The 26,469-nt window shown below is 41.7% G+C and overlaps 1 protein-coding gene across 1 annotated transcript in view; it reads left to right on the top strand.

The window, feature by feature from the left end:
• anos1 (anosmin 1) overlaps positions 1-26,469 on the top strand; it is a 193,040-nt gene that overhangs the window by 5,327 nt on the left and 161,244 nt on the right. The window contains exon 2 of the mRNA XM_078545237.1: positions 11,715-11,762. Coding sequence (XP_078401363.1) covers positions 11,715-11,762 — 48 coding nt within the window. The remainder of the gene's footprint in view (positions 1-11,714; positions 11,763-26,469) is intronic.

Here is a 26,469-nt window from a genome sequence, read left to right as displayed (position 1 = left end):
CAGTCTTTTGGTCTTGGTTCTAAACATATCTGTTCCTTTACCAGCGGAATAATTGGTGTATCCAAGGCTTTTCTCTGCCTTCAGTCTATGCTTCCCTGAAATCATAAAAATGCCACTTATTTTAATAACTGCTATAATATGATAAAATATTTATCATTTTAAATAAATGTTGAGAATTGCTGATGTACAATGTTCCTTTTGAGAGTTCAGCTGTCGCACATAGTTGTATGAATGTTGTAGTGAACCACTGTGGTATCATTTGTGTTGTAGCAATGTGCTGCATAACTAACAAACATATAAACTATGACCACTGTGGGAGGGTAGGCTTCTTTATAATAAAGCTGTGAACTGAACAGCTTGTGCCAATTTATGGTGAAGTTTTCACAAATTACATTTATTTGTGTAGCTGGTAACATATAGAAAGAATCATGTGGGTATGAATAATTCATTTTTTAAATTAACTTTTGAAAAAACACAATAATCACATGTAATAATTAGAGCTATAACCACTCTGGAGAGTGATATTGATTTACTCATGAAAAATGAGCCACACAATAGATTTACCCATGTGTGCAGTGTCAGTGAGTTATAGGGTCTATTATTCATAAACAAAAAGTCAATATCACACTTGCAATGACCTGTTGTCCTCCAATTTATCATAGGTTGTAGGGGGCTTTTCTTGTAATTACAAATCCCCCTTAATGATCATTGAAACTACTCACCTCTGTTTTGAGAATCAAGCCTTTTGATTTCCATGTACTGAACCTCAAGGGATTAGCTGGTTAGTTTACATGATGGGAGAGAGGCATGATACTTTAACTCTTCGTCTTTTAATGGACGTTTTTCAAATATCTTCTGAATCGCATTTGTGTGATTTTAAACATTTAGGTAAGATGTCATTTAGAATAATTTAATTTTCAACTCATCATAAATTGCTTTGTTGGTAAAGACTACTCAAACCCAGCAATGGTGGTATAAAAACAGAAAATGCTGGAAAAACTCAGCAGGTCTGGCAGCATCTGTGGAGAGAGAAACAGAGTTAACGTTTTGAGTCCGTATGACTCTTCTTCAGTCGAGTCATAACAGAATCGGAACGTTAACTCTGTTTCTCTCTCCACAGATGCTGCCAGGCCTGCTGAGTTTTTCCAGCATTTTCTGCTTTTATGTCAGATTTCCAGCATCCACAGTATTTTAATTTTATCCCTGCAATGGTGGTGTTCCATTTGAACTTTTGGTTTTTCCATGGAATGCAAACAGCAAGTTAAGCAATTATATTGCTATATAAATATTCATTTAAGCAAATATTACGTTGTCATATTGATGAACTGCTTTCCTAAGTTATGATATGTTCATGGTTTATTATTATTGAGAAATAGAGGTAGATTTTTCATGAATACCAGTACTGAATGATGCTTGTTTTATTGCTTATATGGAGAAATGCTGCTTATTATTCCAATTTTGTTGCTGTTGGAAAGAAGTGAATACTTTTCTCAATTGTAGGTAAACACTTTTCTCTGCATTTCTCCCTTGTACCTTTCTTCGCTTTATCTTTTTCTCTTTCTCTCTTTTCTGACTCCACCTTGTTTCTTCACCATCTTTCTTTCTCCCTCCATATTCTTCCATCTTTTTTTTTAATGTTTGCTTCATTTCTTTTTCTTACTGTCTTTTTCAGAGCCACAGTCTATGTGGGCGTTGCCGTCATTACTTTACCTTCCGCTGATGTGCTTGCTGTTGCTATGAGAGACATCCTGTCCTGTTCCTGACCTTGTACCTGCCAAAGCAGCCTTGGGAATGATACTGGCCTTTTATTGTGCTAACCAAAGTTTTAAGACAACAGCAATTGGAGACTGCAGTCCTTAGATCAGTGTGCTTCTTTTCAGTAGGAACTCATAAGTGGTAAAGCGGTATGTAAGGTCTTTTCCTTCCTATCGCTACTGAAAATGAGTGTGGTGCAGTGCTTCCTAATTACCACGGTCTGCTAAAGGATCTTGAATAATGGTTACTTCATAAAATGTGCAGTGCATCCCTGTTTCATGAGTGATTCAGAATGCTTAAACTATTTTTGTTTAAAGGTAGGATTGCAGTTGAAACAGGAAACTTTGTCAGCAGTGCGTGATGCTTGAGGTTGCCATGCAAGCAGTTGTACCCACGCTTGTGTACTTTAAATAGTAGATTTGGTGGTGTAATGTGAGCATCTCCAAGATTGTTCACATTGTATGACAAAAGTCTCACTACAGTAAAAACAACACTGCTGAATCATATCTGAGAATCTTTATATCTGAGATATGCTTCCAAGTAATGGAGTCTGGGAGCTAATTTGTGAATGAGTGCTACAGAAACATTCAAAGCACATAGGGATGAAAAAAATGTCTGATGATTGATAAATGGCTACTTAAATGAGATTATTCCTAATTAAATTACGTCCATTTACGTTGCTCTTTCGGTAATATTATGTACCAAGGGTATTCTTGTCAGTTGGTTAATATTGAAACATAAATTGCAAGCACTAGGAGAATTGAACTGACAACACTTAGATCTACTGGATTAACAGGGTAATCGGAAAATTTTAAGTAGCTTGCGCTAACTTGTTTCCTAAATTTTCCTTTTTATTGCCATTCTTTATGCTCCTGAATGCTCTTTCTCCTCAACATTCTTATTGTGCTGAGATCAAGATCTCCACAATATCTGTCAACGGGCTCATTCTTTTTCAACCCCTTAGCACCGTGGCCTTTCTTGCCTTCCTTTGGTCCAAATAATTGACTGGCATCGAAAACCCAAACTTGGTGCAACATAAATTCTACATCTTGATTCACTTCAGGCTTCGCTCTTTCTCCTTGGTGGTTTCTAGGACAGTGGCCCTTCATCCTTTAATTAGGTTTCTAAATAAAACATTGACAAACCTGTTTTTTATAGTTGACACCTTATTGTAGTTATTTTAATGAATGAATAAACTTTTTTCCCCAGTTCTTTCAGCTGATAATGTGCATAAATGTAAACTTTGTGTGCTCCCTGTTGCATGCCGTTGCCTTAAAATTAATGATCTGTTTTGATGACCCATCTGTGCAAGCGTAAAGAAGAAAGTGTGAACAAGTCATTTGGCAGCAGCAGATTGGATTTCTGCTTTTAGATATGTTTGCAACGCTTTTCCTCTTGTTTGGCTGCTCAATGCCATTACTCTCCGTCACCTCAGGTATGTTATGGTTCTTCGGGAAAGAAGGGAAGGCGATGCCTTCTGTTGCATTCCAAATCCTGTGGGAAGCCTACATCTGGGTGTCCACTGTGCCTCGTTCCACCCTTTGAAAGCAGCATGAAACCAACAGGCTAGCTTGTAGTCAGCTGCACAAATACATGAGCCCTTTCAGCACCAAATGAGGTCTTGATGGGTAGCCTGGCCTGTGCAGAGATGGAGCATGTCCTGAAACATGCACAAAATTTGTTGAATGTGTTTCTATCACTCACTAGCTGGCAAGTGACCATTTACCTATGGACAAAAATAAAAGCTTCTTTCAAATTCCGGTGCAATAAACATAACAGATGAAAGCGTGTGCATGTATATATATGTGTGTATAATAAGGAATATAGCAATGTTGCCTCTGATTGTTATTTTAAGTAATTATAAACAAATCCTTACCATGGCATTAAATCTTGTTTAAACAAAGTAAATTTGCTCATTGTTGGCCAACTTTGTTAATTATGATATGACTTTCATGGGTTCTTAGGACAGACCTCGTCTCTTATGCTATTTTAGGATTTGCAAGGATTATGAGAGGATTTAAAAAGTAAAAGAAATTTGTCTTTTTTCATCAAGAAAGAGTTAATTTGTGACCCCTCCCCCAAGCATCATGGAATGTCTATGCCCATGGAATAGCACCATCTGTCCCTATGTTTTGCTGCATGAGAGTGTCTAATTAGTGACAATTTATAATTTGTTCTTTAAAGCAATGTTCATAGGTAACAGCATTGAGAGTTCCAAAATTAATTTCATTTATCAGCCTTAGGATTCACCAGAAAGAAAAGGTGTTTGTCCTATTTGTTGGGTTACATACTAACATACGAATTAGGAGCAGGAGTAGGCCACTCAGCCCCTTGAGCCTGCTCTGCTATTCAATAAGACCATGGCTGCTGATCTGATTGTAACTTCCACTTCACATTCCTGCCTACCGCCGATAAACTTTCACCCCCTTGTTTGTCAAGAATTTATCTAGCTCTGCCTTAAAAATATTCAAAGACTCTGCTTCCACTGCCTTTGAGGAAGAGAGTTCCAAAGACTCACAACCCTCTGAGAGAAAAGATTTCTCCTCATTTCTGTCTTAAATGAGTGACCCCCTAGTTGTAGATTCTCCCATAAGAGGAAGCATCGTCTCCACATCCACCCTGTCAAGACCCCTCAGGATCTTAAAGGTTTCAATCAAGTTCCCTCTTACTCTTCTAAACTCCATTGGATACAAGCCTAGCCTGTCCAACCTTTCCTCATAAGACAACTCACCCATTCCTGGTGTTAGTCTTGTAAACCTTGTTTGAACTGCTTCTAATGCATTTACATCCTTTCTTAAATAAGTAGACCAATACTGTACACAGTACTCCAGATGTGGTCTCACTAGTGCTTTATATAACTGAAGCATAACCTCCCTACCTTTGTAATCAATTCCCCTCACAATAAATGATAAAATTTTATTAGCTTTCCTAATTACCTGCTGTACCTGCATGGTAGCCTTTTGTGATTCATGCACTAGAACACCCAGATCCCTCTGAATCTCAGAGCTCTGCTACCTCTCACCATTCAGATATTATGCTCCTTTTTTATTCTTCCTGCCAAAATGGTCAATTTCACATTTGACCACATTATACTCTATTTGCCAGATCTTTGCCCACTCACTTAACCTATCTATTTCACTTTGTAGTCTCCTTACGTCTCATCTTCACAACTTACTTTCTTACCTATCTTTGTCTCATCAGGAAATTTAACAACCATACCTTTAGTCCCTTCATCCAAGTAATATATATAAATTGTAGAAAGCTGAGACCCAGCACTGATCCCTATGGCACACCACTCGTCACATCCCACCAACCAGAAAAATACCTATTTATGGCTACCCTCTGTCTCCTGTTAGCTAGCCAATCTTCTGTCCATGCCAAAATGTTACCCTCTACACCATGAGCTTTTATTTTCTGCAATAACCTTTGAGTTTGAACAGGCCTCAGAGGTGAAAAGTACATGTTCTTCAGTCCATTTCCTTTCTTAAACAGGGACCTGTTGAGACAGTTGAAAAATAATTTGTCAGCTTCATTGCATTCCTAATGTGGTTTTCACAATCAAAATGCTACACATGTTACAGGCATATCTATTGTGCCAAAACATGTTTGGAAAAATTACACAGTTCTCTATAACTATTTCATTGTTGTGTTTTTGATAATTAAAAATAAAAAAATATGAAGCAGAACAAAATGCAAGTAAAGCATACAGCATCACCGACTGAATGTTTGTATAAGAATATAATCACTATCACTATTGAAAAGCTTGTTTGCTCAGTACTTATGCTAAACTGGAAACTTGAATCCTTTAATCACACAAGGGGTACCTTAAGTTTGAAGCACCTTGAATTTTGATTTGAGCCTCCCTCTACACATAGGTGGTTGGCATTTCAACAGTTTAAAATACTAGAAAGGGGATTTGGTCCTGGTACAGTGGACACAGCAGGATCTTATGTAGGCTACATTCATAAGGTTGTCATATAATCAAAGGTATGTTGTAACCACTAGGTAGTGTAGAGTTGTCTAGACAGCATTTTTTAAAAGAAAACTTTACATCCCGAAAACAATGGGAAGTTTGAGTCATTGACATGAGTAGGGTTAAACAGGAGCTGAGTCATAAAATGTTTAAAGCTATCCCCAGTGCTTCCACTGTGATGGTGTTAATGGAGACCTTGTTTCTATTCAAAGCACTGTTTCTTTTCAACGCGACAAAGCTTTAGTTTGAAGAGAGCATCTACTCGAAAGCCTTTTTGTTCTCTGTCCACTCTATAGTGTTTACCAAGTACGCATGATCAGATAAAGAAAGTATTTTGCTTGCTGGAGGATGTTCTAATTGAGAGGCTACTGTATATTTGAAGTGAGTTGAAAATGATCTCTCTAAATTAGGCAGTTCCATTGTTTGAAAAGAAATTAAAGTTCCATTAACAGCAATTTTATGAAATTATAAATCTGACACATTCACTTTTGTAAAATAGGCTGCTTTAGTGCCCAAATTTTTTGAAACTTCCGATTGAAGAGCCCTCAGGGAATGTTATAACTATTGATTTTCAATAGAGCAACAAAAGGGAAGATACCCAGAGTGTGGTTAATGAGAATTGTTGAATCCATGAGAAAAAAGTCTTCCATTATTTTAAAATACAGATAAAATATATAATTTTTTGATTTGCATTATAGCACAAATTTTAAAAGTACCATCACCCCACCATAAAACATAATTTGTTTTCCCCCAAAACATGTGGGCAACATCTCATTTGAAGAGAAGTAGTAATTCTTCAGCAGTGCATGAGGGCATCAGAATCAAATACAGACTGAATGCATCATGTAGGCACAAATTCACAAGCTTCCCATGATGGGGCACTGTGGCATGCACTGCACAATGAGATACTGAGTTATGCTGGCAACAAAGGTGATTCTTGGTTCAGGTTTTGTTGTCTGATTTCAGCTTCAGAGTCAGTAGGGGTTTCAATAAAAAATAGTGGACATGTTTGCTATTCCTTACCACTCTGGACCAAGTTGTGCTGAAAAATGGGCATGAGTGAAAGTAAAGTGATAAGGATCAGGCTGTGTGTCCTTCATGTAGGATTAACCTTCAGCACTCATGGTCTTGTCTGATAATAAAAAATGGCTACCTGAACGTCGGCACCATACTTCAGCAAGAATCACCAGGTACAGCGAAGGATGAAGGAAATTAAGGAAGAAAAGAAAATCTCTGCATGCTAAATGCCGATCAGAAAGTTTAATAGCAGAACATAAGAACTTGAGGATTAGGAACACGAAAAGGGCATTTGACCCTGCCCCGTCATTCAATTAATCATGGGTAATCAATAATCTACATTTTTTAATTCATTCATGGGATGTGGGTGTTGCTGGCTAGGCCAGCATTAATTGCCCTTGAGAAGGTGGTGGCGAGCTACACCCACAGTGCTGTCTGGTACCTAGGTCGATGCCAGGTGGTCTGTCCGGTTTCCTTTTAGACTTTAAGCAGTTTGATACAACTGAGTGGCTTGCTAGACCATTTCAGAGTGCATTTAAGAGTCAACCACATAACTGTGGGTAGGAGTCACACGCAGGCCAGACCAGGTAAGGATGTCAGACTTCCTTCCCTAAAGGACATTAGTGAACCAGATGGGTTTTTACAACAATCGACAATGGTTTCATGGTCATCATTAGACTTTTCATTCCAGATTTTTTATTGAATTCAAATTTCACCATCTACCATGGTGGAAATCAAACTCAGGTCCCGAGCATTACCCTGGGTCTCTGGCCTAGTGACAATGCCACTATGTCACCTGCCTCCTCAATACAACTTTGTTGCATTATCCCAATATGCCCTTAATTTCTTTAGTATCCAAAGATCCATCGGTGAAGATTGGACAACTTAATAGCAATGAATACTCTTGAATACTCATTGAATACATCATAATAACATTGAATACTTTCAGCTATCTAAGGCATTATGTGCGCAGCTGCTAAGCTGTTTGTGATCTCCTGCAACAAAGAACACTTAGATCACAGCAAGTTAACCTTTAATTGATGCAAGTGATGTAGATTTTTATTTGGCTGAAGAGATCTCATATTCCCTTATTTCTTGTGGATTGAGAAATGACTCACTCCAGCTATCAAATGACCAATAGGACAAGCTTTAGTCTTTCCACCAGCTCCTCCTGAAATGTAGCTTAGTTTGTCACTGTTCCACCTAACAGTAGCTGTATTTGAAATAAGCTGGTAAATGCCAAGCTTCCATTTACCAGCCGCGTTTTGGCAATCAGCCATTCGACGCTGTCAGGCATCACTGGCTTTCGGGTCATGACTTATGACATTTTAATAGTATTTGTCCAGTGTCAATGATTTTTAGTCTTTTAGGGCACTGCATTTAATAGCAGGAGGCTGAGATTTCCATCCTAAAAGTCATCTCTCCACATGTTCAGTACAAACTGTGTGAAATACAGTATGATTAAAGTGAAAAAACAAAAGAATAGTCACTTTTTTTTAAAGATGGTATGTGAAGTTAAAAAATATTGACCTGTGTGTGTTTCTGGCAGGAACGGTGTACTGCAGGGGATCCTGATGATTTTCACTGCTTGACTATTCTGTTCTTGCCAATTGCAGGGGTGTAAAGTTGGGACAATGCTTATTGGAGACCCAGATACGACGTTATGTGATAGTTGGGGATGGGACCTATGATAGGATTGATCATACATGTGCATGGAATTGGTTTCATGAATGCTTGACTTTTCTCATTCTATATATTTTTTTAACGTTTTTTAATTTTTTTAGCTTCTGTGACTGAGAGCTTTCTGGATTTGTTATGATCAATATCAAGATGTCCCATTTTAAGTCTCAACAAAGGCATTGGAAGCAAAGCAATGCTTCACAAATTACTATTGAATCATAGAGCTGTATTTTGAAATGTCAAAGATTTGCTCAATTTTTCAGGGTAATTGTACCCCTCCACCAAAAGGATCAAAGTTCACTGCAGCCCTTAAGGGATGCGACATTATTAAGTTGACTCTCCCGCAGCGTAAAACTTAGTGGGTGGGGAGATTGGGAAATGGCACGCTTGTAGCACCTTAGCACCAATTAGATTATAAAATGATGCCGTAATTAAAATTAAAGACTCTCTGGAAAAATGATATGTTGGGAAAATGACTCTAAATATTCCATGAGAAGCTGTGCACAATAGTCTCATTGACTGATTGTTTTATGCCTTCTTGAGTGGGTTATTATTAAAATGTCTTTCAGAAGGCAGTTACGGTCGGTCATGCTGTATCAGAGCTAATGACGTTCTGACGTTGTCTGTTTCACCGCCAAGTGGTGCTGATTTATTTTCATCATGATGCATTTGAAAGAATTGCTGGTATATTTTTGTTATATACTGATTCCAAAGTAGAGAGCAATTAGATGTGCTGCATATGTAAAAGATATACACCATGGGGACGCTGCTTTTTAAAATATTGCATCGTAGTGAGTAACAAAATAAAAAAGTAACGTTCTGACTGTAATCTTTTCTAAACCTGCAGTTTTGCCAGCTTCCCTTGAAGATCCTCGCTCAGCTTTGGCCGCAAGCTCTTTGGGATCTAACTTTTATTTAGGGCCTGAAACCGTGCACATTGATAGGCTATTTGACACGGGGGCTGGGATTTTCTGATCATGGGCAGGACCAGAAAATTTGGAGAGGGGCCAAAAGTCCACTGACTTTGGGCGGGATTTTGAAAGTTCCGCCATGGGAGATTTCACAATCCTGTTTTAATCTGGCACCTGCGCATGTACACATTGAATCAGGAATCACTGAGTAGCAATCAGGAGCGGTGATTTTTACCTCCTCCCTAGTGAACGTTGTGAGGCTGTTTATAGCCAAACCCAATTTTGCCTTCATCTGTTTGATGTCATTTCTCTTAGCACTGGCTGATTTGACTTCTTCCTCCCTACTGCAGGAATATTCTGGCCAATTATAATGCCCCTCTCCCCACTGCTGCTCTGACTGAGCGCACATCAGGTGGAATTTAGTGTTGGTGACGGGGTCTCGCCCATTGGGATGGAGAACTGGCGGGAGCCCTGCATCCCCTCCTTTGGGGAAGTCCCACCAGAATTAAGTGCCCACTGGGCACTTAACTGGCCAGCGGGCCTTCCGTGGATTTAAGATCCTGGGGGAAGAAATCCTAGCCCTGAGAGCTGCCAGCCAATCAGGGGCTGGCAGCCCTCCATTGCCCATCAGCGCCACCGGGAGCAGTGGTTGCTGTACCAGGGGCTTGGAATTGCCAAGGGACCAAGGCCACATGCGAGTGATGGCAGAGTGGAAGTCATGGTGAGGAGTTTGTTACCTGGGAGGCAGAGGGGTTTTGGAGGAAAGAGTAGGGGGGGGAGGGGAAGTGGACCTCAGCACCCTGCCCGATGCCTAGCCCCTCGATCAGGCACTGAGCGCCCTTGAACAAGGGGGCTACCCCCCAACATCCTCCCCTCCACCTGGGAGTCCGCTTGGATTTGCTTTTACAGGTTCTCTGTGAGGCGACTTCCCCTGCGCGCTGCTGGTTGAATACCAGTGGCAGTGGGAAGCCCCGAAGTGGACATTAAGTGCCCGCTTGAAGGCCTCAATTGGCGTCTGGGCAAGAAGCTTCCCGCCTGCCTTCTGGCCCTGAAATTAATTGGGTGGAGGCAGGAAGGCGGCAGGTTCCTGCCTCACACTGTCCCACCCAGTTAAATGGCCTCACACCTCCAAACTTGCCTGTGTTTGTGTGTGTGTGTGTGTGTGTGTGTGTGTGTATGTGTGTGTGTGTATGTGTATGTATGTGTGTGTGTGTGTGTGTATGTGTGTGTGTGTGTGTGTGTGTGTGGGGGGCGGGGGAGCAGAGTTGGCGGGGGAAGGCATTGAAATCTGCCCATCAGGTTCAAACGTGGGACTTTACTGATCCTCATGACTCACGATAACAGCAGAAAGATGCTTGTTGAAAAATTGCACTGGACATACATCGGTGCTAATGGCACCCTACACAATTGTTGGTAAAGTCCCACTTCTACGCACACTGGGCTCAGCCCCTGGGATCACATAATAGGACATAATAGCCACAGCTGGAGTACTGTGTGCAGTTCTGGTCGCCACATTATAGGAAGGATGTGATTGCACTGGGGGGGCGGGGTTGCAGAGGAGATTCACCAGGATGTTGCCTGGGATGAAACATTTAAGTTATGAAGAGAGGTTGGATAGGCTTGGGTTGTTTTCGTTGGAGCAGAGAAGACTGAGGGGCGACCTGATCGAGGTGTACAAGATTATGAGAGGCATGGACAGGGTGGATAGGGAGCAGCTGTTCCCCTTAGTTGAAGGGTCACAAGGGGACATAATTTCAAGGTGAGGGGCAGGAGGTTTAGGGGGATGTGAGGAAAAACTTTTTTACCCAGAGGGTGGTGACAGTCTGGAATGCACTGCCTGGGAGGGTGGTGGAGGCGGGTTGCCTCACATCCTTTAAAATGTACCTGGATGAGCACTTGGCACATCATAACATTCAAGGCTATGGGCCAAGTGCTGGTAAATGGGATTAGGTAGGTAGGTCAGGTGTTTCTCACATGTCGGTGCAGACTCGATGGGCCGAAGGGCCTCTTCTGCACTGTGATTCTGTGACTGGAAAGCTGCAGCCCTTAGTTTTTCAAGTGGCAAAATTATGGATTCTGCCTGTGTAATTTTTTTTGATATGTCCTTGGGGTGGAGGTAAGGGGAATTGTAAGAGAGGAGCATTTACACAGGAATGTGATTTTTTTTTGCAGAACAATTCAGATCATACCTGCAGGCCACCACTAGTATGCAGATCTGTTACAGAAATCACTGCAAGGCTGAGCTACTTTGTGAGCTAAAAGAAACAGTTAAATACTGTTTAGATTACTGTCAATTAAAAACTAACTACAGGATGTGCAAATGATAATAAAAATATAAATATCTTGTTCTTGTTTTAACAGCTTTCTTTTTTTTGCAGAATAATGGATCCCTGAATTGGTGTCGAAATCACAAGCAATGCTCAAAGGTGAGTGCACCGCAAGTGAGAGATATGATATGTGTTGTGTAAGTACTTCCCACATCAAACTTGGTACAGTAAATATTAAAGGTAGTATAACAAGCAATTTAACATGCATTACATTAGACACGCTTTTAGTTGAACCTGAACTGGCTCTGCCCCTTCTCCCTCCTCCTCTCTAAAAGGTACTTCCTTGTGTTGGGGTTTCACGTGCCCTTACTGCTACCCAGTACCCAGTCAAGCAAATATTCTTCCTGAGTGAGTCGACACAATGAGTGCTGGCAGGTTATTTGACTGTGATGAGAAATTGCAGCCAAGCCTACTCTCAATCTCACCCACTGTCCATACAGCTGCAAATCCCAGCAGGACTCATCGCCCCCTATTTATGAATGAGAACCTTTACTGGTGTTATACCCACCTGATTCAGGGTTGCAGAAACTAATGGCAGCTCCTCTATTACCAGTCAAACTGATCAGCTATCTTCATATCGACAGGGGGATTGAATGTGGGACCTTCCATAATGGACCATGCATTTACAACCTCAGTCATGGGGGGAGAGCTAACTTCAACACTTGAAAAAAGTATCAGATTTCTTTTTGTGAAGAAAACAACCTCACTTAACCCTATCCTTCTGACTTTTTTTGACCAATAATATGTTTAAAAAGTTATTTATTGATGAAATATGTTTCCAGAATCAGAAGATTTTTGAGGGGAGAAAGAACATCACAAGCTTCTGAAACCAATGGTTTAAATTCATTTGAACAGCAGCAGAGATCAACATCAGTTGTTATTTGTCTGTGTTTCCTTGGTAAAATGTCCGACACCCTTTGTCCTGATTCTCACTGACTCTTTGACCCCAATAGATCACACAATAACAAAGCCCATATCCTCTTGGTTAGATTGAGTTCAAGACTCCTGGTGAGAGGGGACAATGTGCTGGCATCATCCAGGGTCAGAATAACACTAGAAACTGCAGGCTTGGGTTATTCCTTTCACACTGATACAATGGAAGGATCACCCTTCTGTAGCTCCTGAAGATTATTTCACTCAAAGTTGTGAAGAATGAGTGAAGACAAGCTGTCAGCTTCTTTGTCTTCATATCAGTTGTCTAGCACAGCACATCAGTGACAACCACTGAAGGAGTTGAGATTCAATCATTTGAAGCAAGTGGTAGCACTTTGAAGAGCCTGGCACTCGACTGTAATGTATTACCATTTATAAATTCATATTTAATGCATGATTTCATTCAACTTTCTGCCGCACATGTCTGGATTATATCTCTAACAAATGCAGTCTTTTTCCTTTGTCAAATAGTAGCTCATAAATGAAAAGCTGTAAAATAATGAATACCTCAGACTATAACCTAAAAGGAGTTCAGGTATCACTAGAAATGGTGAGAATGAAGTTCAAACAATTTAGGGATATTTAGGGCAAGTGATTTGTTATCTTTCAGAAACTGAGCCTAAACAGTTGCCCTAGTCATTATTCAAAGCTAGGAATTAGACTAAGCTTTGAAAGCACTCCTAGTTAACCTGACATTACTTATAGTAAACCTCTTTCAATTACCTGTGAGTTTTATCCTGTTTTTACATCACCAATGTCTTTCTATACCACCGTACATGTTTGGGGTTAAATTCCCCCTGTTAGTAATTGTAATCAAATTGTTTGGGGAAGGGAGAAATCCTCCTTTGAAGTCATGACAAGTTAATGGAATATAATTATTGATGAAAAGATTTTCACTCATTCCCTATGATGGTGATCACACAAGAGAATTAATTGCTAAGGGTTTATCCAGAAATATTTTGCAATTTATTTATAAGATGTATATGTATATATAAAAACTGGGCCTATGTGAATGACACCATAACAGTATAGACCTTTACTGGTTGAAAATAAAATGAGCTTCAAACAAATCAGATTGCGCCAATCAGATCCCTGGACATATGCTCAGTTCCCAATCAGCCAACACAGCTTCTCTGAGTACTACGGGGCCTAAAGCAGCAGACTGATTCACAACAAGGCCATGTACCCTCGAGGCTTGGACAGAACCAAGGCTGGAGTGGGCCTGAATAGGTCCAATCTGGAAAATAGGTTGTACAAGCTGGGCCTTGGGGTAGTGGCTGAGCGGGGATAATGTTGCATTAGAAGTTTAGTAATTCTGAAGCCACAAATTATTTCCATGGAAGATGAGTAATCTGATTCAAAATGAGTTGGAATAGGAGTTGTTAAATCTTCATTGATATAAGTTCAGATATGCCATTTTTTGTTGGCTGGTGCATACCAGGCAAAAGCTCCGCTAAAAACCCCCCTGCCCTAACTCTGAACTTGCATCTTTCTCTAGTTCCTTGCCTATATCCTGTCATGCTCGCTCTGAGCTTTTCTTGTCAATGAGACCCACCTCCCCCTTTCCTGACACTATTCCCACTAAACTGTTCACCATCGACTTCCCTCCTGGTCCCCATGTTTAAATCTAACCTTTAAATCTGCCATCATCACTCCTGTCTTCAAAAAAGCCAAACCTCAACCCCACCATCCTTCCAAACTACCATTTCATCTCCAATCTCCCTTTCCTCTCCAAAGTCCTTGAACTTGCTATCACCTCACAAACTCCTGCCCATCTTTTCCGGAACTCCATATTTGAATTCATCCAATCAGATTCCTGCTCCTGCTACAGTACCCAAATGGCTCTTATCAAAGTCACAAATGACATCCTATGTGAATGTGACAAAAATAAACTATCTCTCCTTGTCCTTCTTGACCTGCCTGTAGTTCCTGACACAGTTGACCACACCATCTTCCTCCACAGCCTCTCCACTGTCATTCAGCTGGCTGGGACTGCCCTCACCTCGTTCCATTCTTATCTGTCTAATTATAGGCAGAGAATCACTTGCAGTGGCTTCTCCAACATTACCTCTGGTGTCTCCCAAGGATCAATCCTTGCCCCCACCTCTCCTATTTCTCATCCACTTCTGCCCCTTGGCGACATCATCCAAAAACATGGCATTAATTTTCAGATGTACGTTGATGACACCCAGCTCCACCTCACCACCACCTCGCTCGAATCCTCCAGTGTTGCTAAATTGTCACACTCCTTGTCCGACATCCACTACCGGATGAGCAGAAATTTCCTCCAATTAAATATTGGGATGACTGAAGCCATTGTTTTTGGTCCCTGCTCTAAAATCCATTCCCTAGCTTCTGACCCCATCCCTTTCCTGAGTAACAGTTGGAGACTAACCCAAACTGTTTGCAACCTTGGTATCATATTTGACCCCAAGGTGAGCTTCCAAACACATATTCATGTCATCACTGAGACCACCTATTTTCACCTCTGTTACATTGCCTGACTTAATCCCTGCCTCAGCTCATTTACTGCCGAAACCCTCACTAGTCTTTGTTACCTCTAAACATGACTATACCAGCATACTCCTGGCTGGCCTCCTGCATAGGGTAATGTCATTGGACCAGTAATCTAGGGACCAATTAAACACATCTGTGCTTGCTGATCAACATTGGCTCCTGATTAAGCAACGTGTTGATTTGAAAATTCTCATCCTTGTTTTCAAATCCCTCCATGGCCTTGCCCTTCCTTATCTCTGTAACCTCCTCCAACCCCACACCTCTCCGAGATATCTGTGCTCTTCTAATTCTGGCCTCTTTAGCATCCAAGCCTTTAATTGCTCCATCATTGGTGGCTATGTCTTCAGTTGCCTAGACCCCAAGTTCTGGAATTCCCTCCCTACACTTCTCTGCCTCTCTACTTCTCTTCCCTCCTTTAAGAGACTCCATAAAACTTACCTCTTTGACCAAGCTTTTAGTCACGTGACCTAATATCTTCCTATGTAGCTCGGTGTCATATTTGGTTTTGTGATGCTCCTGTGAAACACCCTGGGGCGTTTATTATGTTAAAGGTGACATATAAATATACGTTGTTGAATGAGATGATGGCTGGGATTTTCTGGCCCTGTCGTGGCGGGACCCATTGCGGGAGATTCGGCGGCCCAGCCAAAGGTCCATTGACTTTCTGTGACACCAGATGATCCCGGTGGTGGGCTGGGCGGGAAAACCCCGCCTGATGCCACTATATGATTGAAGTGTGTACTTGTTGTATTATTGGCAATATTCATTCCAGGCTTTCTCATGGGTGCAGCCAACCAGGCGATTAGGACTGGAAGATCTGGGGCATTAAAGGCGTTACAAAAATATAAGTTGTTGTTGTATAAACTGCAATTCTGATCAAGTGGGAGATCTAATTGTGATCACCTGAGTATTTCCACTGACAGTTTAGGTACCTTATTTAATGTGTCATGGAGTTTGATATTGTAGTAAATGTGGGATTGAATTTAATTAATGTAGGTAAGGTGGAATTTGAAGATAGCTGGATGGATAGGTCTAGGTTATAAGAGCAGAGGGAACAAATGGCCTATCCTTAGGCCAGGATTTTACAGTCGGGGTGGGCCCGACACGCCGACATGTAAAATGACGCACGATGATGTCAGGCGTGCATCCCAAAGTCATCTCGCTGTCCCGCGATATTTCGTTCGGCAGGCGCACGCCGGAGTCGGCTGCGTGCCCGCCGATAATTGATAGGCCTATTAAGGCCATTAAGCAGGTTCTTAACCTGAATTTCATGCCGCCCATCTAACCTTACGGTTGGAGGGCAGGCGAAAAGGCCAAGCGGCCTTTACGTTTTTTAGGAAATCTCATCCATGAGCGGGATGAGGTTTCCGAAAGCTTTTACAAATTAAATAAAAACTTTTTTCTGAAAAATAAAAACATGTCCCATCTCATGTTTCATTAAATTTTTATTGCATTTTTTTAAGAAGCGCTCTTTTGCGGGCATCGGAAGCTCTCAGTGCTTCCACTCACATATTACACTTGGTGGGCCTTAATTGGCCCGCCCGCGTAAACGGCGGTGTGGAGCCGATCGCAGGTGGTGGTCAGCTCAACGACCACTCCCACCGGGCCCGCCTGACACAGGAAAGATTCAGGCCTAAGTATTTCTTGAAGTCACCTATCTTTTCTTGGCTACCTACCTATTTGCTGTGTTGACTTTTCTAGAACTCCTGAGGTGAAAAGCTTCACTTTGATGTACAATAACTGTTGAAACTGTTTGAAGTAATTAAAATGTCAGCAGTCAAAAAATTGTTGATTGGTACCTGCCTCAGCATCTGTGGAACACCGTTTTCCGTGGGTAATACCACATTTAGTGTTGAACTGATGAAGGACCCAGTAAATAATTTAACGTGGAGTCCGCCGGACTGTTAAATATAATGTGATGTCTCCAGACAAATTACTACATCATTTTATTAATAGCTGCAAATTGGGTATGTTCCATATTATCTTTGTCCCTTTTACTTTTTTACTTGTTGCTCATATTGTTTTAATTTAGTACAGTGATATTGGGAATTACTTTAACTCCTTGTTTGCAGGGACGTGTTAATTAATATTTATCTAGAATTGTACATACAGAATCAATAACTTACTCCTCAAATTGAGTGCAGGTAGTTGGATTGCCAGATCACACTATTGGACAGAACCATACGATGTTATGTTTACTTTGAGTTGTTTTTACATGAAAGTATCTCCTGTTGAACACCTGATGAGAATATTCTGAAGCATTACTGTCTTCTAGCTAGTTTAAAACACAATGTTTAGCCAGGCATAGTGATTTAATATTGTAAGTATACTCCTACATTTTTTTTTGAAAAACATATTCTGACATCAATATGCATGATAGAATATATCTGTAATTTTCACCCTCTGTTGTGATTCATCACTGATCACTATTTACACAGTTTTATCATTTACTTTGTATAATAGAGTCACACATTGCAGGTTACGTGAGAATATAACAAGGTGTGAAAGCTTTAAGGCTTCTATTTTATTGTTCTTTTTGATGTTAGCTAACAATATAATTGGACAATCTCCAGTTTGACCAAGTGTCCCCTTAGCTGTAAACCTGCATACCTGAGAATTTCACTTGTGCTGACCATGGACTGTTACTTTGACCCTCTGCCAAGTGTCACTGCCGCACTTTAACCACTGCCTCCTTTCACTAAAATGGCTGCCAAATTTAAGTGTTGCCGCTCCATTCACAAATCACAAGATTTTACTATATTCAGCCACTGTGTCTGGCTGAACATTATGCTTTGAAATTATTTTAAAAGGGCGAGCGATGTTTCCAGATGTACTCATGAGTTATTCCCTCAGCATGTGGGGTGTTAAGCAGAAAGTCACCCTCAACAGTCCTTATTACTAATGTTAGACAATCCTATAAAGTACCTTCCAAATGTAGTGCCTTGTATGAAAATAACAGCTGGTAGGAAGGGAGAGGCAGCCTGTCTGTCCTTTGATGCAGAACTTTATACACACGTGGGGAGAGTAGCTACCACCTTTGGCTGACTCACGAAATGGACATAGAGTAACATCAAGCTGACCCTTAGGACCAAGCTGACGGTTTATAAGGCCTGTGCTCTCAGCATCTTGTTGCATGGTTGTGAAACATGGACTTACAGTTATCAAGAAAGGATGCTGAATAATTTGCGTCTTCGCTGTCTGTAGTGCATTATGGTTATATCCTGGAAGGACAAAATCACGAATGCAGCAGTCCTCCCACAGGCAGAGCGCCCAGGATTGTTATCACTCACCAAACAGAGGTGGCTTCGTTGGCTTAGGCACATCCGCAGGATGGAAGATGGTCGCATACCCAAGGACCTTCTGTATGGTGAGGTAGCTGGAACCAGTGGGATGCCCAAAGCTCCACTTCAAGGATGTTTGCAAGAGTGACATCAATGCCCCAGACTACAGTTTTCACACCTGGGAGTCACTAACTGATGACGGAGGAAAATGACACCTTGTGTGGGCTGACATGCGCCACCATGATGACCATGGCTACAGCAGCCTGGCAACCAGTGCCAATGGTGAAAACAGCAACCCACAACAACACTTGGAAGCTTCATGTGCGGCTCTTGTGGCAGAACCCGCCTCTCAAGGATTGACCTCTTCAACCGTCAGCAAAGATGTGCCACATGAAGACATCCCATTCGAAATGGATTGTTTGCTGCATGTCCATCATCTTTTGTAGATGGGAGGATGTTGACAGAAACAGCAGGAAGTGGAGGACTGAGGCATAGACAATTCCGCAAGGCTTTGGCATCAGTTGGACACCAACTTAGAGTCACGTACATGTTCGTCTGATCCCGTCGAAAGTCAATTTGGCGGGGCTGCCTAATCCCCTATAGCAGGTCCCGCCAAGACAGGGCCGGAAAATCCCAGCCTTCATGGTTTAGCAGTTACCTCTGTTGCGATGAGAAAATATTGTGTACGAGGGACAAAAAATATTCTGTAAGAAGACTACTATTTACCGTTTGTGAACTGAAATGTTTGGAATAAAGACAGACAAAAACACTGCCAATCCTGTTGATCAGTTGGAGTTTTCAAATTGTGTCAAGTCTTAATCCAATAAAGGGTGGATTCTAAATGACAGCTGCCTGCTTGGAGTAACAAATAAGCAAATCGCTGTCCGTGTCTGTCTGTTATTTCAAGGACAGAGGTGAATATCTGGCTTTCCATCACTGTCAAGTGCAAAAAATAATTCATGCTGCAGTGAGAATTTGTAATGCACAATCCCTCCTAATATACCTATTGATTGAAGGAAATGTTTCTTATTGTTATGTTAAACATATCTGTTGCCACATAATTTAGAATAGTGTTAAAATAGAGAATGAATATAGACAGTTTGAAAAACAATGCCAGGCTACAACATGTAACATAAATTCATTTTGCAAAGGGTTTTATAGCTATGGCTTTAAGTGTAACAAAGGATCATTTGTTTAAAATGATCAAACAGTATATTTGCAATGTATCTTGAAATGTAGATAATATAAAGCATTTTTTTGTTCAAAGTTTGACAACTATTGCTATAAAATGTTTTATTTATGAACTTATGAATAAAAGATATGTTATATGCATGCTAATCTATGTTATTATAGCCATGACAGCTTCTTGTCATTATGTAGAATAATGACTCCCGTTGCCGATGTTTTCACTACCAATCTCTCAGTCACAAAGGCATATTTCCAGAATGAGGAAATATGTATGGAATATCTTTACCCTTTCTGCTGTGCTTACAGTGAAGTTCACTTTGAAATAAAGATGCATTCTTGGGGAGCAGAATCTCTTGACTGTAAGCTGTGTAAACTTTTTCTCCCCTGGACTGTCTTTGCACTGCGATCTTTTGAATTTCTTCTCAATTGGAGAGCCTAGACTGAATAACTCTCAGATAGAATTATTTCAAAATCATCCTTTTTAAAAAAGACTTCAAAGCAATCTTCTACTGTCTTTTAGGTCCCCCTCTTCAACCTCCCACCTGTTTGTTGGTCAAGTGTTTGGCCCATTGACTCCCCCCTCATCCCCTGCTCCCGCCCCTAGCCTTGGCTGTTGGTTTCGGTTGGCTCACCCATTAATTTTTTGACCCTCCATATTTGGAATTGGAATATGGGAAGCCTCCTTGGCTCCTTCCAACAAGACCGGAAACATTACAGAGTAAAGAATCATGTACCTCAAAGCTGGAAACTACCACTCCATAATACATCACATAAGCAAATCAATGTGCAATTCTACACAGATGGCTGTTCTTTTTAAATGCTTCAAATTTAACATAGTTAAGATTCCAAGTAACTCCATCCATTCCCTTCTTTACTCTCATTGGTCCCAAAAAGCCATCACATGTGACAGATGCTATATTTGCAACGCCATCACTAGATTTCGCAAAATGTTAAGTGGGCTGCAGGACTTCCAAAAGTCTACAGCATAGTAGATGGTGCCCAAATAGGAAACAGGGCTACTGATCTCAATGCAGAAATTGCTTCCATTGAATCAATGTTTTGGTGTGTTCTGAATCACAAACTAACCATGGCGCAAGTAAACCTTGTTATTTTGAAGCTCAGAAGCTGATAACATCTTCTTACAGTCAACGTATGGCAACTTGTAGTGCCCTCGTTGTTTGAAGGAACATGATTGAATGAATGGGCACCAGTGGATCCTACACTGAACTGAGACTTGTTTTACCCAAGTTAAAGGCTAATGTTTGCGTAATGGGAAATATTTACTTGATTATCTTCATGCTGCAAATTCTAGCAATTTCCATGAATTATATTTTTTTAGGAAACTGAACATGGAAAACTTTAACGTTCCTTAAAAATCTATTAATAGAAGATTGTCTTTTGAAACAGAAATTTGAGCAAGTTTCTGGAATTGATCGGCTTTCTATGAAAATTGGCGTTAAAGCTTCTTTTGTCCGCTGCTGGTGAGATAAAGTTTATTCAGTGCATAGCTCTGAGACTAGGACTCTCATTCTAATCAACAAGTTCAAAGGTGAAATGTTAAAATACCTCTGGAGTTGTCTCACATTTAGCTACAATATCTAACTCTCACAGAGAAGGCAATATAAAACGTACTAGTTTTGGGTTAATACGTAATTCAGCATTGTCACTAATTGCAAGTCCAGTAGACAGCCTGGGTGTTGGGTGTGTTCAATAGGTGATTTGTCGTTGGAGGTCAGGCATAATGGAGAACCTTTCCAGTTGCTATCTGCTCATTTGTGAGACGAAAATAAATCAGCATACTTCTGTCTTCAACGCAAAGATTACAATTTCATTATTTGGAGCAATTGTTAACATGGGCAGGGATCAGCTGATGTTTTTCAGTTTCAGTTTTCTTTACACTGCTATTTGCTCAAAAAAACGTGTAAAAGTTGAGTAATCAAACTGGTTCTCGAACATCAGACGTAGAGGAGAAAAGGGAAACAGTGGTTAAAGAAAATACCTGGAACATGAATATGAACAACCTTATTTTATTCTGTATTGTGTATTTAATATTTCTCAAAGAGCAAAACCTTTTAAAAAGTAATAAAACAAATTACATATAGAAAGCAGATGAATCATCCTGACATTCGCAGAAAGTATAATTTGTCGAAAAGCTATTCGCTTTGAACTGTTTTTGTGTTTGTTTAAGGATTGTGGGATAGTGTGAGAAGGTGGAGCTAAGGTAGAAAAGCAGCCAGGATGGTGTTGAATGGTGGGGCAGGCTTGAAGGGTTGAACAACGTACGTCTGCTCCTATCTTGTATGTTCTTACTTTCATTATCAAATGATGGAAATTGATTGCCTCCAGAATGACCTGCACTACAGCTCGTTACAGTTTAATCTCTTTGTGTTTTTGTGCTTTTCAACCAGCTTTTCCATTGGTTCAAATTAAGGGTGGGTATCTGTGAATTTTCCTGACCAGCCTTACCATTTTCACAACCATATTTGCACCACAACCAAACTGGCAAAACCTGAAGCAAGAGCAAAACTCCTTAGTGCAACTATTTCACATCAATATCAAAACAGACTGAAAGCTTATCTCTTTGGCCCTCAACAGTACAATTGCAAGTCTTTGATGTTCTCGGCTGGTCTCCAGCCAACGCATGATTTTGTTGTTTGGCCGAGGATGCTTTCATACGCTGAACAGATGGCAGACAATGTGGGACAGTTGACCATTATGGGGTTGAGGCAGCTGAAACATGATGGGAGGAACAGAGCAGATCTAATCCAAAAGCTATTTATATTGTTCTATCTCCAAATGAGACTTATTATGAAACCTTCCTCAAAGGAATTTAATAAAGTGATGTGATACATGAAAACAGGAACTCATATTTTGCTGATTTGCATGTTCGTTCCCAGTTCCAATTGCCATTACAAATGGCCTAGTGGATATATAGGCCCTAAAACATTTGGAGGATAAAGAGTGGGCACATCATCCGCTGAAAGGGGCAGGCTGGAATGTGGCGTGCAACCCAGGTGCATTGAGTTTCTGCCCTGTTTACATTTAGCTATGCATTCCTGTGAGTGGCGAGTAGGCAAGGCTTCTGCCCAGCTGTGTCCCCACATGTTGTGGGTATATCCGAGAAAAGTTCCCGACTACCCTGGTATTTCTTCCACTTAACTCCTATTATACAAAATGGAAAGCTCCTGTGCCTTACAGTCAGGGCCTAGTATCAGCCCCAAAAGTTAGTGGAACAAATGGATTGACTACAAATAGTGCTCTCTAAGGAGCCAAAGAGAAAGATAAACCTTTTGCTTTGGTCTGGGAAAAGTCCCTGGTCCATTTGGCGGAATGACTATGAATTGTAATTTCCACCACCCTGCCTATTTAAATAACCCTGCCTGGAATTTTCCAGCCCCTCACGCTAGCGGGGTCTTCTATTCCCGCTGATGTGAACAGAGATTTCAGTGGCTCACTGGCACTGCTGCGGGGGGAACCTGCTGCAGTGAGTGAGGAGTGGGGTGGGGGGCTGAAAACTCCAGCCCCTGTTCTTGCAACTTGGAATGAGGAACGCGTTCTTTGCTGTGAGTGCATGGGAATCCTGAACTGCTGCACTTCATCTGACAGAGTTGGGACCCTGAATTCAGGGGTGGTTGACCTTGGAATACATTGGAATGAAAACATCACGTCTTAGTCTGGGTTTTACTTTAGAAACCAATGTTAGCAGATAATGGCTAACATGTTAAACTGGCCCATACTCCCTGGTGCTAAAAGCTCACAAATAATTTCATTTAGTTGTCTCAGTGACAACCCTCTACTGCTGAGCTCCGGGTGAACACATACATACCCATAGTAGGTCTGAATCTCCACGCCCAATAAGATGTAGGAACTGGGACAAAATCAAGAAATTGGCTTTCATTTATTGACAAAGTGCCGGTATACCTAATTCAAATTATCTGCAATTTCTTATAGATTGCTCCAAATATAGTAAGGTATAATCAAACCATGCCTTGTAGAATCTCCATTACATGCACTCCAGTTCTTCATCACATGGAATTACTTAATGAAGAAGGAAGGTATGGGGAGCGGTGGCAGGGGGGGTGGGGTTGGGTGTGGGGTACAGTTTTAAAGGAAAGAAGCTCTTAAAAATTGCTGTGACATTTTACTTTCCATTCCAGACCTTGTTGATGATATCAGTAGGGGAAGCAGATAATGTGGCTGTGAAATGGCTGTATTGATTGCAGTGGGCACCATCATGGTTTTGAACTGCTCTGGATGTTGATTCTGAATTGTCTGACCCTGGGCAAACAGGCTTGCAGATGACTTTCAAACTGGAGCAAGTCAGGATATTTCCCTGTCAGGGATATCACTGGAGTAATCCGCAGGCAAGGTGTTTTAACACAGTGGGTCTGTGGATGAGAGAGAGAAAAAAAATTGGACCTGCTTTTTGAGTTGAGCTGGATCTAAGGGCCAAGCCTGATGATAGGAGGTTGAAGTCCCTTGGTGCTTTGCGACAGATTTAGTAATCCTTGACACAGCCAGGTCTATAGTACTCAGGACTGCTGGTTCTGCAACCTGGGCAAATGATCCCATAGTGGAGCTTATATGCGTTAGTGTAAGTGACTCCCCTAATGGCCAATCCTTGCTGAATAAGCTTGCATATGCCCTGTATCAGTAACCTGTGTGGGTTTATCTAGTAACCTCCAGCCCTTGCCCATGGGAATCCATAAGCCTTGGCTCTTGTCAGTCTGTATGTAGGTTCCCTGAACTTTGGTAAGAGCCTACAAGGACAGGAGCGTGTAATTCGTACTGGGCAATCAGCAACTTGATTTGGGTGGATGTCTCAGTCGTGTCTTTTGGAAATATTGTGGGAACATGTGCTCACGCCATGACACCTTCAATAGAACTCGCAAAGTGTCAGCCTGGAAGACCTACAAATGGATCTTCCTGATAACTGGTCTAAGCAAGACCCAGTAAGTTTTAAGCTAAAAGCAAAATGCTGCAGATGCTGGAATTCTGAAACAAAAACAGAAAATGCTGGAAAAACTCAGCAGGCCTGGCAGTATCTGTGGAGAGAGTAAAACAGAGTTAACGTTTCGAGTCCATATGACCCTTCTTCAGAGCTGAAGAGAAGTGGAAATGTGATGAAATTTATAGTGTTTAAGGGGAGCGGGGCAGGTGGAGCTGGATGGAAGGCCAGCGATAGGTGGGGACAAAGAAGGAATTGGCAAAGGTGTCATAAACTAAATGACAAAGGGAGTGTTAATGGCAGTGGTTAGTGCTAAAAAAGGTGCTAGTAGTGGCATAAAGGTAGGAAAGCAGAATGTGATAATAGCAGAACAAGGGTAGCGTTGATTGAAAGAACAACATGGAACAAGTGACAGATGGCTCTGTAGGGGATAGGGTGGGGGGAGGGGGCGGTGATGGGAAAAAAGGATAGAAAATGGGATAAAAAAGGGGAATAAAACGACGGATGAATGAATAAAAATAAAAATAAAATAAGTGGATAAAAAATAAAAATGAATGTTGAAGAAAGGGGATAAAAAGGGGGTGGGGATGGAGGGGAGAGTTCATGGTCTGAAGTTGTTGAACTCAATGTTAAGTCCGGAAGGCTGTAAAGTGCCTAGTCGGAAGATGAGGTGCTGTTCCTCCAGTTTGTGTTGAGCTTCACTGGAACAATGCAGCAGGCCAAGGATGGACATGTGGGCATGAGAGCAGGATGGGGTGTTGAAATGGCAAGCGGCAGGGAGGTCTGGGTCATGTTTGCAGACAGACTGGAGGTGTTCCACAAAGCGGTCACCCAGTCTGCGTTTGGTCTCCCCGATGTAGAGGAGACCACATTGGGAGCAGCGGATGCAGTAGACTAAATTGAAGGATGTACAAGTGAAACGCTGCTTCACCTGAAAGGAATGTTTGGGCCCTTGGACGGTGAGCAGGGAGGAGGTAAAGGGGCAGGTGTAGCACCTTCTGCAATTATTTGGGAAGGTGCCGTGGGAAGGGTATGAGGTGTTGCGGGTGATGGAGGAGTGAACCGGGGTGTCCCGGAGAGAACGGTCCCTACGGAATGCCGCCGAGGTGGGTGAAGGGAAGATGTGTCTGGTGGTGGCATCATGCTGGAGTTGGCGGAAATGGCGGAGGATGATCCTTTGAATGCGGAGGCTGGTGGGGTGAAAAGTGAGGACAAGGGGGACCCTATCATGATTCTGAGAGGGAGGGGAAGTGTTGAGGGCAGAGGCGCGGGAGATGGGTCGGACATGACTAGGGCCCTGTCAACGACAGTGGGGGGTGGAACCATGATTAAGGAAAAAGGAAGGCATGTCAGAAGTGCCGTTTTGGAAAGTGGCATCATCGGAACAGATGCGACGGAGGCGCAGGAACTGAGAGAATGGGATGGAGTCCTTACAGGAAGCGGGGTGTGAGGAGCTGTAGTCAAGGCAGCTGTGGGAGCCGGTGGGCTTGTAATGAATATTGGTGGACTGTTTATCACCAGAAATGGAGATAGAGAGGTCAAGAAATGGAACGGAGATGTCGGAGATGGACCATGTGAAGTTGGCAGAGGGGTGGAAATTGGAAGCAAAATTGATAAATTTTTTCAGGTTCAGGTAAGAGCATAAAGTGGCACCGAAACAGTCATGGATGTACCAGAGAAAGAGTTGTGGGAGAGGACCTGATTAGGACTGGAACAAGGAATGTTCCACATACCCCATAAAGAGACAGACATAACTGGGGCCCATGCGGGTACTCATAGCCACACCTTTTATTTGGAGGAAATGAGACAATTTTGGGGAGAAATTGTTCAGTGAGAGAACAAGTTTAGCCAGGCGGAGGAGATTGTTGGTGGATCGTGATTGTCCAGACCTCTGTTCAAGGAAGAAGCGGAGAGCCCTCAGAGCACCCTGGTGGGGATT

The sequence above is a fragment of the Cetorhinus maximus genome, chromosome 7, assembly GCF_964194155.1.
Source record: "Cetorhinus maximus chromosome 7, sCetMax3.hap1.1, whole genome shotgun sequence".
Classification (NCBI taxonomy): domain Eukaryota; kingdom Metazoa; phylum Chordata; class Chondrichthyes; order Lamniformes; family Cetorhinidae; genus Cetorhinus; species Cetorhinus maximus.
Note: the sequence above shows the minus strand (reverse complement) of the source record. Positions and strands in the feature narration are given on the sequence as shown.